This window comes from Vulpes vulpes, chromosome 5 (genome assembly GCF_048418805.1).
Source record: "Vulpes vulpes isolate BD-2025 chromosome 5, VulVul3, whole genome shotgun sequence".
Lineage (NCBI taxonomy): Eukaryota > Metazoa > Chordata > Mammalia > Carnivora > Canidae > Vulpes > Vulpes vulpes.
This window is the reverse complement of record NC_132784.1, coordinates 62,563,172-62,577,677: the sequence shown is the minus strand read 5'-3', so window position 1 is coordinate 62,577,677 and position 14,506 is coordinate 62,563,172. Positions and strand designations below refer to the sequence as shown.

The window sequence follows — 14,506 nt, the reverse complement described above, 5'->3', positions numbered from 1 at the left end:
GTTCAGTGGTTTCGCGCTGCCTTCAGCCCAGGGCACGATCATGGAGCCACCGGATCAAGTCCCACATCAGGCTCCCTTTGTGGAGCCTGCTTCTCCCTCTGCCTGTGTCTCTGCCTCTCTCTCTCTGTGCCTCTCATGAATAATTAAAATCTTAAAAAAAAAAAACGAGATAAATAATTTAGGAAAAGCAAACAGGACACAGTAATTAAAGCACATGTTATGTGATACACTGTAGAGGTATAAATGGAAAAGCCTGCATCAGTCTGTGCAGGGGTGGTGAAGGCAGGAAGAAAACTACATTCAAGTGCCATTTTCTTACCATGTTCCTGCCAATATTCTGGATGCTTCATATCAGGGTCTCTAGACCTTAGCATGATTGACATTTGGGACCAGATAATTCTTTGTTGGGGGGAGGGTGGATGCTGTCCTATATACTGTAGGACGTTAGCTGCATCCCTGGCCTTTACCCACTAGAAGGCAGTACCATCCACAGTGGTCACAACTAAAAAAGTCATTGCCATATGTCCCCTCGGGACAAAAATCACCCAGTTGATAATCACTGTTTTTTTTTTTTAAGATTTTATTTATTCATGAGAGATACACAGAGAAAGGCAGAGACATTTGGGAGAAGTAGGCTCCCCACAGGGAGCCTGATACGGAACTCGCCAGAACCCCAGGATCACCACCTGAGCCAAAGGCAGATTCTCAGCCACTGAGCCAACCACATGCCCCGATAATCACTGGTTTTTAATTAATTAATTTATTTATTAATTAAAGATTTATTTTTATTTATTTATGATAGACAGAGGGGGGAGCAGAGACACAGGAAGAGGGAGAAGCAGGCTCCATGCCGGGAGCCCGACGCGGTACTTGATCCCGGGACTCCAGGATCGTGCCCTGGGCCAAAGGCAGGGGCGAAACCGCTGAGCCACACAGGGATCCCCAATCACTGCTTTATATGCATTATATCATGGTTATTATAATCAACAGTTGAGGGTCTATTATGGGCCAGGCTCTCTACAAGCCACTTGTACATGTGATCTCATACTAGCAGCAACCATCCAAAGAGGGTTAATGAGAAAACATAAGGTCCCCCAGCTCGGACTGGAACCCAGTTCTGCACCAATTCAAAGACCACGCTTTCTAAATTATTTTTTTTTTTTGATGATTACATTTCCTTTTTTGTTTTTTGTTTTTTTAATTTTTATTTATTTATGATAGTCACAGAGAGAGAGAGAGAGAGAGAGGGAGAGAGAGGCAGAGACACAGGCAGAGGGAGAAGCAGGCTCCATGCACTGGGAGCCCGACGTGGGATTCGATCCTGGGTCTCCAGGATCGCGCCCTGGGCCAAAGGCAGGCGCCAAACCGCTGCGCCACCCAGGGATCCCAAGACCACGCTTTCTACGACGCAGCTCTACTTTTCAAGGAAACAAAAAAGCTGAAAAAAATCTTAAAAAGAATTGACTGAGATTTGCTAGAGTAACAGGCAGTAAGCAGACAGGCTGGGAGAGGACATTCCAAGACAGACAAATTGTATTACAAAAGCAGAGTGTGAGCACACTGTGAGGGAGGGTAGTGTGTTTATTTAGTCTTTCAGTCATTTCATAGATTTTGGTTTATGTCACCCTAATGACAGTTTGGGCCCGCTCACATTTTCAATTCAGCTTAGTGACTGATTAATATATAAAGACTTCTGTTGGGGCACCTGGATGGCTTAGCTGGGTAAGCATCTGCCTTTGACTCAGGTCATGATCTCGGCTCAGATCACAATCTTGGGGTCCTGGGATCAAGCCCCACATCAGGCTCCCTGCTCCATGGGGCGTCTGCTTCTCCCTCTCTCTCTGCCTTTTCCTCTGCTATATTGTTTCTCTCTCTCTCAAATAAATAAAATCTTAAAAAAATAAAATATTTGCAGATCCCTCCTAGGGAGGGCTGCATTGGGAAGCCATAGTCTGGGTCATTACTATCCTCTTATTTCCCTCTCCCTCCTCACTATCTTGTCTTCCCTCATGCCCAGCTCTACCTTTGGCTACTAGTAAAGGCGAGGGCAGGGCGAATATTCTGAGACTAGATCAGGACTCAGAGTGGTTCTAATGACAATGCCATTTGCTAGAAGCCAAAGACCTAACATTAGGGCCTTCCCTTCACTGAAGTCAGTGGTAGCCCTCTGCAGAAGGGATAGTCAGATCCCCTGGGTAGCTGAGGCTACTTGAGGCAGCAGGCCACCAAAAGGGAGGCTAGCAAGCAACTGGCCTCCAGCCTTTTCAAAGAAAGAGTTGTTCTTACCAAAGAAAGGAGATAAAACCTCCATGAGAACAAGGACCTTTTATGGTTAGAATGTACAGTCAAAAACCTGGGGAGTGGCTAAGCATCAAGAAGAACCAGATATTTTCTGTGGACAAGGAACCTTCTCTGCCTCTTCACAGCAGCCAGACTAGGCTTCTGGACAATATGCAGAGCGTGACCGTCACAGCTCCTAGATGAGGACCAAACAAAGCAGGAGGCCTCGGTGCTCAGCTCACAAGACCTGTAAGGACAGGAAAAGCACACCAGTTAGGCTCAGACTCGGGGAAGCCATCACCATGCACTTCCCATCTCACGAGGCACAGGTCCCGATCTTCCAAGCAGACAGTCATAAGAGTTTCTTTCATCTGTGACTCGGGCATTAAGTCCCACATCCACCCCCTGCCTCCACACACCCCTTTCTAGGCAACAACCCTGGACGCACGATCAGGCACTCACCCAAGTAATCGTCCATCAGCGAGCCAATAGCAAACTGCAGGAGGGAAGGCAGAAAGGAAATGAACCTAAGCAAGCATAGAACTAACTTCTAGCCCAGCCCCAGGCCTTCTGCTCACCCATCCCCTCTTCCTGGCAGAAGAGAACAAAACCCCCAGGAACCCTGCATGGTAAGAAATCAACAGCTCCCAGCTCTGCCTGGTACAGGTAGGAAGGTAGGCAAGAGACTCACAATGTCATTCTTGTCCACACGGGTCCCCACAATCTTCAAGCGGATCTCATCATCCTGCTGAATCACAATGTCCTGAGGAAGAGTAAACAGGATACTCAGATACCCCCAAGCCAAAATTTCTTGGAAGGCTCATTCTTCGTCCTTCTCATGGACTTCTTCCCCACTCACCTCATCCATTGTCTTATAACATGGTGGGTTGGAGTTGGGGTCAAACTCCATCTCTGATGGGATGGACTGAAAGGAAAGCAAGACAGAGCTTTACAGGAGTGCTTCCAGAGAGTCATGACTGGCTTCTCTCCTTAGCACCCCCAGCACGCCCAGACTTACATGTCGAGAAATGAAGCAGGACATTGGTCCAATTTCTGTGAAAAGTCCAACCTAAGAGGACAATGAGGGACTTTGTTTTTCTTTTTAAAATTTTATTTATTTGAGAGAGAGAGAGAAAGAGAGAGCAAACTTGTGTAGAGTGTGAAAGGGAGAAGTAGATTCCTGCTGAGCAGGGAGCTGGCTGCGGGGCTCCATCCCAGGATCATGACCTGAGCCGAAGGCGGCTGCTTAACCGACTGAGCCACCCAGGAAGGTACCTCGACTTTGCTTTTTCTTTTATCCTCAAATTCACCTAAGCTTTCCAACTTTATCTAATTCCTAATAATATTCTTCATATTTTGAATCCACTCTGAATTGTATCATTTGCTTTCATGTCTCTTCTGCCAAGATTTCATTTCAAGTTACACAAATACAGTGCACTATAGAGCCAAGGCCTGGCACTTGTCGGTCCACAATTTGACCACCTGTTGATCACATGACCTTGGCCATTAGACAACTTCTAACTTCTCCAGGTGTAAGCTTCTATAAAAATGGATAAAAGCATGACCTTAGTCATCGTTAGGTTTTGCACCTTACCCAGCCCATAATAAGTATTCAATGAATGGAGGCTACTATTGCTGACAACTCATACTGACTTACAGGACCCCAAGGGAGGTTTCTGCACCATTTGACAGGTGTAGAAACTGAAGCAAAAGTGACTTACCCAGGGACACAGAGTTAGCAAGAGCAGTTGGGACCCATCCCCCATCTTCTGAGCAGCCACCCAACTGCCTCCACTATGTATGGTCTCACCTTGTTGACTTGAGTGACAACAGCATCCACGACCTCCCCTTTAAAGGGCCGGAAAACAATGGCCTTGTACTTAACTGGATAAAGGACAAACCCTCGGCCTGGCTGGATCACACCAGCACCAATATTGTCAATGGTGGTGACAGCAATTACAAAGCCATACCTGTAAGGAGGATGAAAAAAAGAAAGGCATTGTGTGTGCAAAAGCCTCTAAAATCATCTACAACAAATCAGTGATGATGGGGGTTATGGGACGGCACAAAGGGAAATAGATGGCACCCCTGCCCACAGAACTTAATGTTGGGAGAAGAATACTGATCAGTATCTATAATGCCAAACACTGCTCTCATGTTTCACAATAAATGTCCAAGGAGACTGCAGTCCTTAAGCCAAGAGACTTCAATCTTGAGGATGCCTCAGAATCACCTAAGAGGAACTTCTTAAAACACAGATTCCCAGAGATCCCTGGATGGCTCAGCGGTTTAGCGCCTGCCTTCGGCTCAGGGTGTGATCTCGGAATCCCGGGATCAAGTCCTACATCAGGCTCCCTGCATGGAGCCTGATTCTCCCTCTGCCTGTGTCTCTGCCTCTCTCTCTCTCTCTCATGAATAAATAAATAAAATCTTAAAAAAAAAAAAAAAAAAAGTCTGCGGAGTAAACAAATGACCAGTCTCTGCTGAAGTAAGTCTCGCGATCCAGAGGGCACCTCGGGAACCCAGGCCGGAAGCAAGTGACTGCCTCGGGTGCCTGAGAGGGTGAGAGGGTTCCCCGGGGCAGGTGGCCGGTGCTTGCAGGATGAGTAGGAATTGGGTAGAGGCTGCAGATCAGGCGGCATGAAGCACTCGGGACTCACTTGCCGGTGCAGGTCCCCTCCACCTCGGTGAAGAGCTTCTGCTTGACCGTGTTGAGCAGGTTGGGGCCGAAATAGCGCGGGTGCAGCAGGATCTCGTGCTCCAGGGAGATCTGCGGGGAAAGCGGCATGGAGACCAAGCAAGGACGAGGAACAGCATCTCCTCGTCCCGGCGCCCCGCTTCGCTCCTCCTCTTAACCCTGCCCTCGCGGCCACCCCGTGCTCCGCGTACGTGATAGAACATCTTCCCAGCCGGGACCGGACAGCAGCCAAACCCAAACTGCCTCGGTGGTAGCCGCGTTTCTCACCCAACCGGAAACACACTCCGCCTCCGGAACCCTGCTTCCGGGCCTGTCGCCGCCAAGTGGGCGGGACTCTGCCCCCTACGCGGACCCAATTGGGCATCTCTGTCGTGGGCGGGAAATCGGTGAGGCCCCGCCCTTCCGGCCCCGGTCATCAGCGGCGCAAATGCTGCCTCTTCTAAATGAACAGTTTCCTGGCTAGGAGAGATGCGCAATATACTGTTAAACGGAATTAATTAGCTAATAAAAGACAACATGCATAAAGTGCTTTAGCAGGACGCATTCGTGTGGCAAATATTTGAAGACTGCCTTCACATGGTAAGCATAGTAAGAAGCTGTCTTTATCTCATTTCATGTATATAGCAACACCACTAGGCAAGCTTTACAAATGAGGGACCAGGCTCAGACAGTTGAGGTCACATAAGGGTCACGATTCAAATTTACAGTGTCTGACCTCCAAGACTCTTGCATATTTGGACATTCCAGATTTTCATGCAGTCATTTGTTCAATAAAATGGAGCACCCCACTCCTTGCTGCAGGTAGTTAGGAGATGAAGCAGCCAAAATCAGAGCCCAGGAGTCAGTCCTCCCTCCCGGTGTGAGAAACCAAGTCACTGCACTCCTCTTTCCCGTTTCCCCCCAACCCGCTGACACACACGCATGGGGGGCTTAGAGAATTGATTGGTTTGTTCCCTCAACTCTGCCCACTTTTTTGTACACAGTCCCTTTGCTAAACTCCCCTCAATTAACCGGAGTGATAATGCAATCTATTCCCTGTTGAGACTCTGACTGATAAAAGGGCCATGCAGAAAGAGGCAGAAACCATGAGACACAGATCCATGAGTAAGGCTCAGCCAGGGTAGCTGGGGACAATCCTTTTCTTTTTTTTAAGAGCCAGACGATCATTAAGGCTTTGAGCAAACTCCCAGTTGCCTGAGTAAGGTTTTTATGTTTTTTTTTTTTTTTTATGTTGTAAATAAAAGATCCTGACCCACCCTACAACAAGAACAGACACGTCTGCTTCCTCAGAACTATCACATACCAGTTCGTATGGACACTATCCATTTCCTGGAATAGTTGATCCCACCAGTCTGCCACTCAAACTCCATGGGGATCCCTTTTGAAGGATCAGGCAAGGAGATCCCTGGGTGGCTCAGCGGTTTGGCCCCTGCTGGGGGCGCCCAGGGCGAGTTCCTGGAGTCCCAGGATGGAGTCCCACATCGGGCTTCCTGCGTGGAGCCTGCTTCTCTCTCTGCCCCTCTCTCTCTCTGTGTCTCTCATGAATAAATAAATAAAATCTTAAAAAAAGAAAGATCAGGCAAGGAAGCAGATGAATGGGCCTCAGCAGTCCTGACTTTTCCTCTCTTCTTTCCCAGCCATCCTCCCCTTAAAGGCAATCTTAAGGACAGCGGTGTGCTAGAACCAGCTACAAGAGCCATCACCTCCTGGGGTGCATTGCTGGCTCAGTTGGTACAGCATTTGACTCTTGATCTTGGGGTTGGAAGTTTGAGCCCCACATAGAGAGATTTCTTTAAAAAGTAAAAATAAAATCTTAACTTCATCTCTTCCTAATTATTTTACCACAGTTTACTATTATCAATGCTCTTTACACCTATTGTGCCTGTGTGGTATGGTAAAATATAATTGCATATGCAGGTATAAGACTTCCGGTTACTCTGGTAGCCTCACTGGCACTTGGTATGGTTAGCAGGGTTTATTTACCTATTCTACCTACTGTGTAGTAGTATCTCATTGTAGTTTTAACTTTCACTTCCCTAATGACTAATAATATTGAACATCTTTTTGTATCTTTATTTGCCAAGAGTAATGTATTCAAAATTCAAGTTGAATCATGTCACTTCCCATCTTAGAACCTAATGGCTTCCCAGGGTACAAGAGGGCTTTGGCTGCCTCCATTTTGACCTAAAACTTTGTTGAGTTCTTCATTCCAGCTAGTCTCTGGGCTCCTGCAGAAGACCCTGAGGGCAAACCATCTCTTGATGGAAACCAAAACTACCCCTCAAGCAAAAAGGACTGTCCAGAGCCAGCAAAACCCCACCCACAATTGCCTGCAAGACAATGATCCTCCACCTACCTGCCCTCCACCTACCTGCCCATACCCACCCACCTTTGCCCAGCATTTTCCCTGTATAAACCCGGGAGTATTTTCAGCACTTTGGAGACAGTCTTTGAGATGCTAATTAATTTCCCCAGTGTTGGTCTCCCTGAAATAAATTCCTTTCTTGTTTCACCACCACTTGTTTCTCTGCCTTTGGATTTTATCAGCCAAGAGTGGCTGAACCCTTTCTGTCTCTGAGCTCCCCAGGCATGGGGTGGCCATGATAAATTTTCTCCAAGCCCTGATCTCTTTGCTTCCAAAGCTTCAAGGTCAGAGAGAGACAAGATAGGATAGAAAGAGAAAACAGCAATGACTTAACAATCAACTGTATTGAGATTAGGCATACAAAGAAAGTCTACTGGGCAGCCTGGGTGGCTCAGTGGTTTAGCGCCTGCGTTCAGCCCAGGGCATGATCCTGGAGTCCTGGTGTCGAGTCCCACATCGGGCTCCTTGCATGGAGCCTGCTTCTCCCTCTGCCTGTGTCTCTGCCTCTCTCTCTGTGTCTCTCATGAATGAATAAATAAAATAAAATAAAATAAAATGCTCAGAGTTTTAAAAAGTCTACTGGAGGATTGAGTGATCTTTTGCTATCTCTTTTTAGAGGAGCCCTTGTGATATGTCACTTGTTTCCTAAAGAGAAACAGAAGCAGCAGGTCCCCCTGGAGGGCAATCTCTGAGCAAGGATCATTCATCCCAACTGCCCCTCTTCCTGGTTCTGGGCTCCACCTACTGTGCAACCAGTTCTTCCAACAGCTAGGATAATCCTGCACCGAATCCAAGTCTAAATCCTCTGGCCATTGGATCTACAACAACCCTAAGAACCCCCTTGCAGATACTCTAGGAAGATAGATTCTACAGAATAGTTAGAGCTAGAGTTTTGAAGACAGACTCAAATTCAACCTCAGCTCTGCCTTTTATTACCTGTGTGACCTTGGCCAAGTTACTTAATTAAGCTGAAGCTGTCATTCTGTCTAGTGGAGAGAGGAAAAGCTATTACAGAATTAGATTTTATCTTTATTTATTTATTTATTTATTTATTTTAGATTTTTTTTTTTTTAGATTTTATCTTTAGCACACTTTTAAGCATTTAACAAATGCTAAATAAATGGTGGATGTTTTTCTAACTTTGACTAATACTCAAACACATAGAAGCAAAGCTTTACAAGCTTTTTCCTTGGGGGACAGTTACTACTAGAAGTATGAAATTTCTTCTGGTGTTTATTTATTTATTTTCTTTCTAAGATTATTTATTTGAGAGAAAGAAAGCGAGAGAGAAGAGAGCACAAGCAGGGTAAGGGTCAGAGAAGCAGACTCCCCACTGAGCAGGGAACCTTATGTGGGGCTTGATCCTGGGACTCCAGGATCATGACCTGAGCCAAAGGCAGACGCTCAACCACTGAGCCACTCAAGCATCCTGAGCATAGGAGTTGATCTCAGGTTGGGCATGGAGCCTACTTAAAAAAGAAGAGAAAGAAAAGAAAAGAAAAGAAAAGAAAAGAGAGAAGAAAAGGAAAGAAAGAAGAGAAAGCAGAAACCACACTCTTCATTCTCCTGTCCTGGGAAATGTTAGAGTCTTGTACCCATCCTTCCCTCCCATCAGCACCGTCCAGACAGCTCCAGACACAGAGAAGCGCATTCTTATCTCTTCGTTGTAAACTGTCTACAGGGATCAGGCTAAGGACAGTATGAGACCATTCGAGCAGCTGCTTGTTCTCGGACACCACCATTACTGAGCCAGGAGTCTGGAACCATCAGACTGGGGTAGTGAGGCAAAAGGGCATCTTGCCATTTTTGAGAGAGGGAGGGACCTTCAGGAGATACTTGCACTTCAGAGAGGCGTACCTGTTGCCCACCGTTATGTTATGGTGGAGCCGAGGCCCCTGAGTATCACACCGGTCTGTGGTCGTGTTCCCGCTTTCCTAGTCGCCCTGAGCACAACATCCTGCTGGGTGACCGGCTTCCCGCCAAGGAGCGGGTCCCCGCCCTCCTACGGCCTCAGGTAGATGGGGAAGCTCAGCCAATCAAAAGGTCTCTGGGGCAAAGAAGGCGGGACGAGGAGGAAAAGTTTAGGACAGGAGCGCCATCCAATCCTGCGCCTCGCTGCCTGAGCAACGGCCACTAGCACCATTCGCAGACGCAGCGGACAGCGAGCCAATCCGTGCGGAGGGAAGGCAGATTTGAGCCAATTAAAACTGAGAAGGTGGGAAGGGGCGGAGTCCGCCGGTGGTTGTTCGCTGGTGGGTGAGGGATCTGCTTTCTCTGCTAGTTTCCACCCTAGGACTTCTTAGCCCCTGGAATGCGAGAGAGAGGCTCAGGGGAGTTCCTGTTGTAGGGCATAGAGGTACCTTCCGGCAAGGCCTGGAAGCAAAAGAGATTCCTAGTTAGAGGAGCTGTTGGAAGCCACCGGGTGGGCATCGAGGAAGCGGAGGCTGGCTAGGGGCGGGACTTCCGGGGCGTGGTCTTGCGCGGGGGCGGGGCCATCTGGTGAGGTTGGGCCGGTGGGCGGAGCTACAGGGAGACCACTGGGTGTGACCTAGGAGAAGGAAGGGTAGTAATTTAAGCGGGCGTTTTGAGGTCAGGAAGGTGTTGCCATTGGTTTTGGGGTGGCAGGTGATAGCACAGGACTGAGGGGAAGGTTGCTGGGGAGGTTACCTGCCCTAACCTACTGTCCTCTCTTCCCAGGGAGCCACTGGTGGGGACCTTTCTAGGGTCCTGTTCCCTCCGTGGGGTGCTATGGAGTTCCCAGACCACAGCCAGCAGCTGCTGCAGAGCCTGCGAGAGCAGCGATCCCAGGGTTTCCTTTGTGACTGCACCGTAATGGTGGGTAGCACCCAGTTCCTGGCCCATCGGGCCGTGCTCGCTTCCTGCAGCCCTTTCTTCCAGCTTTTCTACAAAGAGCGGGAACTGGACAAGAGGGATCTGGTGTGCATCCACAATGAGATTGTCACGGCCCCAGCCTTTGGTCTGCTTCTGGACTTTATGTATGCTGGCCAGCTGGTTCTGAGGGGGGACACCCCTGTGGAAGATGTGCTGGCAGCTGCCAGCTACTTGCACATGAATGACATCGTTAAAGTGTGTAAGCGGCGGCTGCAAGCCCGGGCCCTGGCAGAGGCAGACAGTACCAAGAAGGAGGAGGAAACAAACTCACAGCCCCCTAGTTTGGAGTTTTTGTCCACTTCCCGCGGCCCCCAGCCTTCGTTGGCATCTGCTGAGACATCAGGCCACTGGGGCAAAGGGGAATGGAAAAGCCTTCCAGCTCCCTCACCAACTGTCTGTCCTCCAGATGAGGCACCAGTGCCCGGTGGGGCTGACACTACGCAGCCTGGCGTGGAGGTTGACTCACCACATCTACAGGCACCTCCTCCACCAGTAGCCGATGTCTCTCTTGCCAGCCCCAGTAGCTCCACGGAGACCATCTCTGCAAACTACTTCTCTTCTAGCCTGCCAGCAGTTTCAGTGGAGCCACTGGCCCCCCTTGATGTGGGTACTGAGAGTCTGAGGATGGTAGAACCGAGGGGTGCTGGAGGACCATTGCCAGGCTTCTATCCTCCAGCTGCGGCAGCAGCAGCAGCCCCAGTCCCAGCCCCAGCGGAAGCTGAGCTGGTCCAGGTGAAAGTAGAAGCTATTGTGATTTCTGATGAGGAGCCCGATGTGTCAGAGGAGCAGCCTCAGGGTGTCGAGGGACTATTCCCAGCTGGAGGAGCAGTGTATAGTGGACAGCCCCCTCAGCCAGAGACTTTCGAGGAGCCAAGAGCAGTGGGACTGGAAGAGGTGGGGCCAAGTGACCATTTCCTGCCCCCAGATCCTCACCTCCCCTACCACTTGCTGCCAGGTCCAGGGCAGTACCATCGAGGACTGGTGACATCGCCCCTGCCTGCTCCCCCAGCCCTGCATGAGCCACTTTACCTGCCTTCTGAATATGAAGCAACTCCAGGAAGTTTTGGGGTTTTTACTGAGGATGTGCCCACTTGCAAGACATGTGGGAAGACCTTCTCATGTTCTTACACACTAAGGCGACATGCCACAGTGCACACTCGCGAACGACCATACGAGTGCCGCTACTGCCTGCGCAGCTACACACAGTCAGGGGACCTATATCGTCACATCCGCAAGGCTCACAATGAGGACCTGGCCAAACGCAGCAAACCAGATCCAGAGGCTGGCCCCCTCCTAGGTGTGCAGCCCCTGCATAGCTCCCCTACAGCAGACAAACAGAACAGCAGCGCTGGAGGGCCACCCAAAGATTTTGTACTTGGCCCCAAAAACTGACATCTGCAGGAGCATCATAAGCTGACGCTAGAGCTGCTCTTGCCCCATCAGGGGGCAGCGTAGGTTAGAAGCCTCTCATTTCCCCTGCTGGGGGCGCAGAATAAACATCCTGCCCTGGCTGAAGATTCACCCCGTCTTTCTTTACACAGCCAGACAGCAGGACTCTTGGCGCAGTGCATCTCAGTCCGCTCCTGTCCACGGGCACTGGGAATTTTTCTGAGGTGTAGTCACTTCTCACTCTGCCTTCTGGGCCATAAAGCTAGCAGTGAAAATATCTCTTTGAACTGGTGTTGGTTGGTTTATTCCACAAACCTGCATGCCTCCTGATTCTTTCATACCTCTCCTGCAGACCTTTTAGGAATCTGACATCTGTATGGGGGTGGGGTTTGGGTCAGGTTGCTGATGAGGGAAAAAGAGACAGGCAGATGGCATGTGGACTTGGCTTAGGAGAGGGGTACTAATTAAGGAATCGTACCCAGTGATGGTTTATTGTTGCAGTTGAGCTCCTATGCCTTGGGCTATGCTGAGGACTCCATAAAAATACTTGATTCTCAACAACTTTATAAGGTATTAGCACCCCCTCCCCTTTTCTTCTTTCACAGGCAAGGAAACATAAGACTCAGAAATCAACATGTTCAAGGTCAGAGGGTGAGTTAAGAGACAAGCCTGAATCTGAGTCATGGCTTCAAGCACCATGCCTGGGTTAGAACATTATTGAAGAGTGTTTGGCTTTGCTTTGCTCCCTTACCCCTTTACCTCTACTTCCAATGTAGAAAGTCTTTGGCTCACTGTTTCAACAACAGATACTGACTGTATCAATGACTGGAAATGTTTGCCTATGTGTCCTAATATGAATTGAGGTCTCTGAAGACAAGGAACCAAAAGGCAGAAAACACAAAGCTCAGTTGTGGGGGAGGGAGAGGGCCGGTGGTATGGAAAAGATGAGTGCTTGGGCAAAATGAAAGCAAGGGACTCCAGATGAGGGAATCTTATCATCATTCCTCTGGTCCACCTCCCTAACCTAGAAAGCATGAGGATGGCATAGAGAAGTCCGACTACTCTGCTGAGGTCATACAGGTGGTTACTGGCAGTAGAGACATTAGTGAGATGAGAGTCTGAGGTGTTGATGTAGGCTCTGGGAGCTCTGGGAAGGTCAGAGAAAGGCCTGCCCTTCTGTTCGCTGTGTAAACAGTGGTGCCATCGGGGGAGAGAGCTCCTGAAAAACACTTCTCTATTTTGCACACAGAGTGCAAAAAATGCAGGAAGGAAAATCCAGGAAAAGATGAAAGTGAGTAAATTTTCTGAATTTCTTTTCCCTCTTTGGATTTGCCTGTCCCATTCAGCCCTGTGAGCTCTGGCCAGCAAGCTTCTGTTTCTGAGTTCGGGGAAGGAGGGCCAAACATCAGAGGTTTAGCCAAAGGAAGCTCCTTATCTGGGGCATCGAGGGAAGCAAACCGTTGATGCTTCCCATTTTCATGGCTGAATAAATTCTATGCCTTTCACTTTCCTTGTGTTGGAATAACCTTTCAGTTTGTCTTTCAAATGGCTAATTTTATTTCTGTTAATACATTCCTACTTTAACTCCTTGGCATCAGTAACAAGGCAAGATACATGTATATACAATAAGTTATTCCAGCACCTTTTCCAGTCTTTCGTAAATATCAAAATGCCTGAAAACAATCAGTTGCCTTTAAAAGAGTAAATTTTGTGGTATGTGAATTATTTAAGATTTTATTTGAAATGAGAAAGATCAAGATAAAGAGAGCCCCTGGGATCATGACCAGAGCTGAAAGCAGATGCTTAACCAACTAAGTCACCCAGGCGTCCCAGTATGTGAATTATATAAAAATTATATATATGGAGAAAGAGAGAAAAAACAAATCAGCTGCCTCAGAACATCAATTCCTTTTTTTTTTTTTTTTTTTTTTAAGATTTTATTTATTTATTCATGAGAGACACAGAGAGAGAGGCAGAGACACGGGCAGAGGGAGAAGCAGCTTCCTCGCAAGGAGCCCAATGCCGGACTTGATCCCGCCACTGGGATGACACCCTGAGCCACCCAGGCATCCTAGAACATCAATTCCTAAAAGCAAGGCATAATAGTTGTGTCTATATGTGTATACAATGTACATAATTTCTCTAGTCAGTCTGGAAAACACAGTAACCATTGTCTCGGCCATGTGTCATTCCTAACTAAAGAAGATCTTTTGCTTGGTGAGATTCTCCTCTAGAGCAAGCATTTGCTTTTGGTTCCCAGCATGAAATGCAGTTTTCACTGGAGGTGGCAATTAGGAATCTGCAAGATGTTTAAAGCAGCACAGCAGCCAACACAAAAGGCCACAGTTGTCTCACATTATCTGCTGGACGCCAGGAACAGTTTCTGCCAGCCTGTAGAGGTATAGAGAATTTTCTCATTTCTGCTGCTTTCAGTCTCATCCATGGATTCAAGGAATCACAGGTGAGCTCATCTAATCTCTATGCCAACATTGGATCCTTTTTTTTTTTTCTTTAAGATTTTATTTATTTATGCATGAGACACAGAGACAGACAGAGACACAGGCAGAGGGAGAAGCAGGCTCCCTCTATCCCGGGTCTCCAGGATCACGCCCTGGGCTGAAGGCGGCGCTAAACCGCTGTGCCACTGGGGCTGCCCTGGATCCTCCTTTTGTCAGTAAAATCACTACTTGAAAAAGAATTTGGGGCGCCTAGCTGGCTCAGTCGGTGGAGCATGCAACCCTTGATATCAGCGTCATGAGTTTGAGCCCCACGTTGGGTGGAGAGATTACTTAAATAGTCTTAAAAAATAATAATAAAATAAAAATAACTAATTATCCCCAAAGGAAACCTAGTCTATTGTTGGATAGTCCTAATTGTTGGAT

At 48.2% G+C, this 14,506-nt stretch overlaps 2 protein-coding genes across 7 annotated transcripts; one reads left to right on the top strand and one right to left on the bottom strand.

Annotated features, from left to right (window-relative positions):
- Window positions 1-1,563: 1,563 nt before the first annotated feature.
- Window positions 1,564-9,389, bottom strand: POLR2G (RNA polymerase II subunit G). Of its 2 annotated transcripts, XM_026004653.2 has the most exons (9): window positions 9,201-9,389; window positions 5,170-5,437; window positions 4,941-5,050; window positions 4,091-4,250; window positions 3,299-3,349; window positions 3,140-3,205; window positions 2,972-3,043; window positions 2,743-2,776; window positions 1,564-2,527 (listed from the first exon to the last, which is right to left on the bottom strand). In XM_026004653.2, the coding sequence occupies exons 2-9, from the start codon at window positions 5,179-5,181 to the stop codon at window positions 2,514-2,516; spliced, it is 519 nt and encodes a 172-aa protein (XP_025860438.1). In that variant the 5' UTR covers window positions 5,182-5,437; window positions 9,201-9,389; the 3' UTR covers window positions 1,564-2,513. The 2 variants fall into 2 exon arrangements, with proteins under 2 accessions (XP_025860438.1, XP_025860437.1); XM_026004652.2 differs by lacking the exons at window positions 5,170-5,437; window positions 9,201-9,389 and having other exon boundaries at window positions 4,941-5,160.
- A 169-nt stretch (window positions 9,390-9,558) lies between these two features.
- Window positions 9,559-13,129, top strand: ZBTB3 (zinc finger and BTB domain containing 3). Of its 5 annotated transcripts, none has more exons than XM_026004651.2 (2): window positions 9,559-9,595; window positions 10,041-13,129. In XM_026004651.2, exon 2 carries the CDS (start codon window positions 10,092-10,094, stop codon window positions 11,625-11,627), a length of 1,536 nt encoding a protein of 511 aa, XP_025860436.1. In that variant the 5' UTR covers window positions 9,559-9,595; window positions 10,041-10,091; the 3' UTR covers window positions 11,628-13,129. The 5 variants fall into 5 exon arrangements, with proteins under 5 accessions (XP_025860436.1, XP_072614355.1, XP_072614356.1 ...); XM_072758254.1 differs by having other exon boundaries at window positions 9,571-9,699; XM_072758255.1 differs by having other exon boundaries at window positions 9,571-9,765; window positions 10,041-11,901.
- The last annotated feature ends 1,377 nt before the right edge of the window (window positions 13,130-14,506 follow it).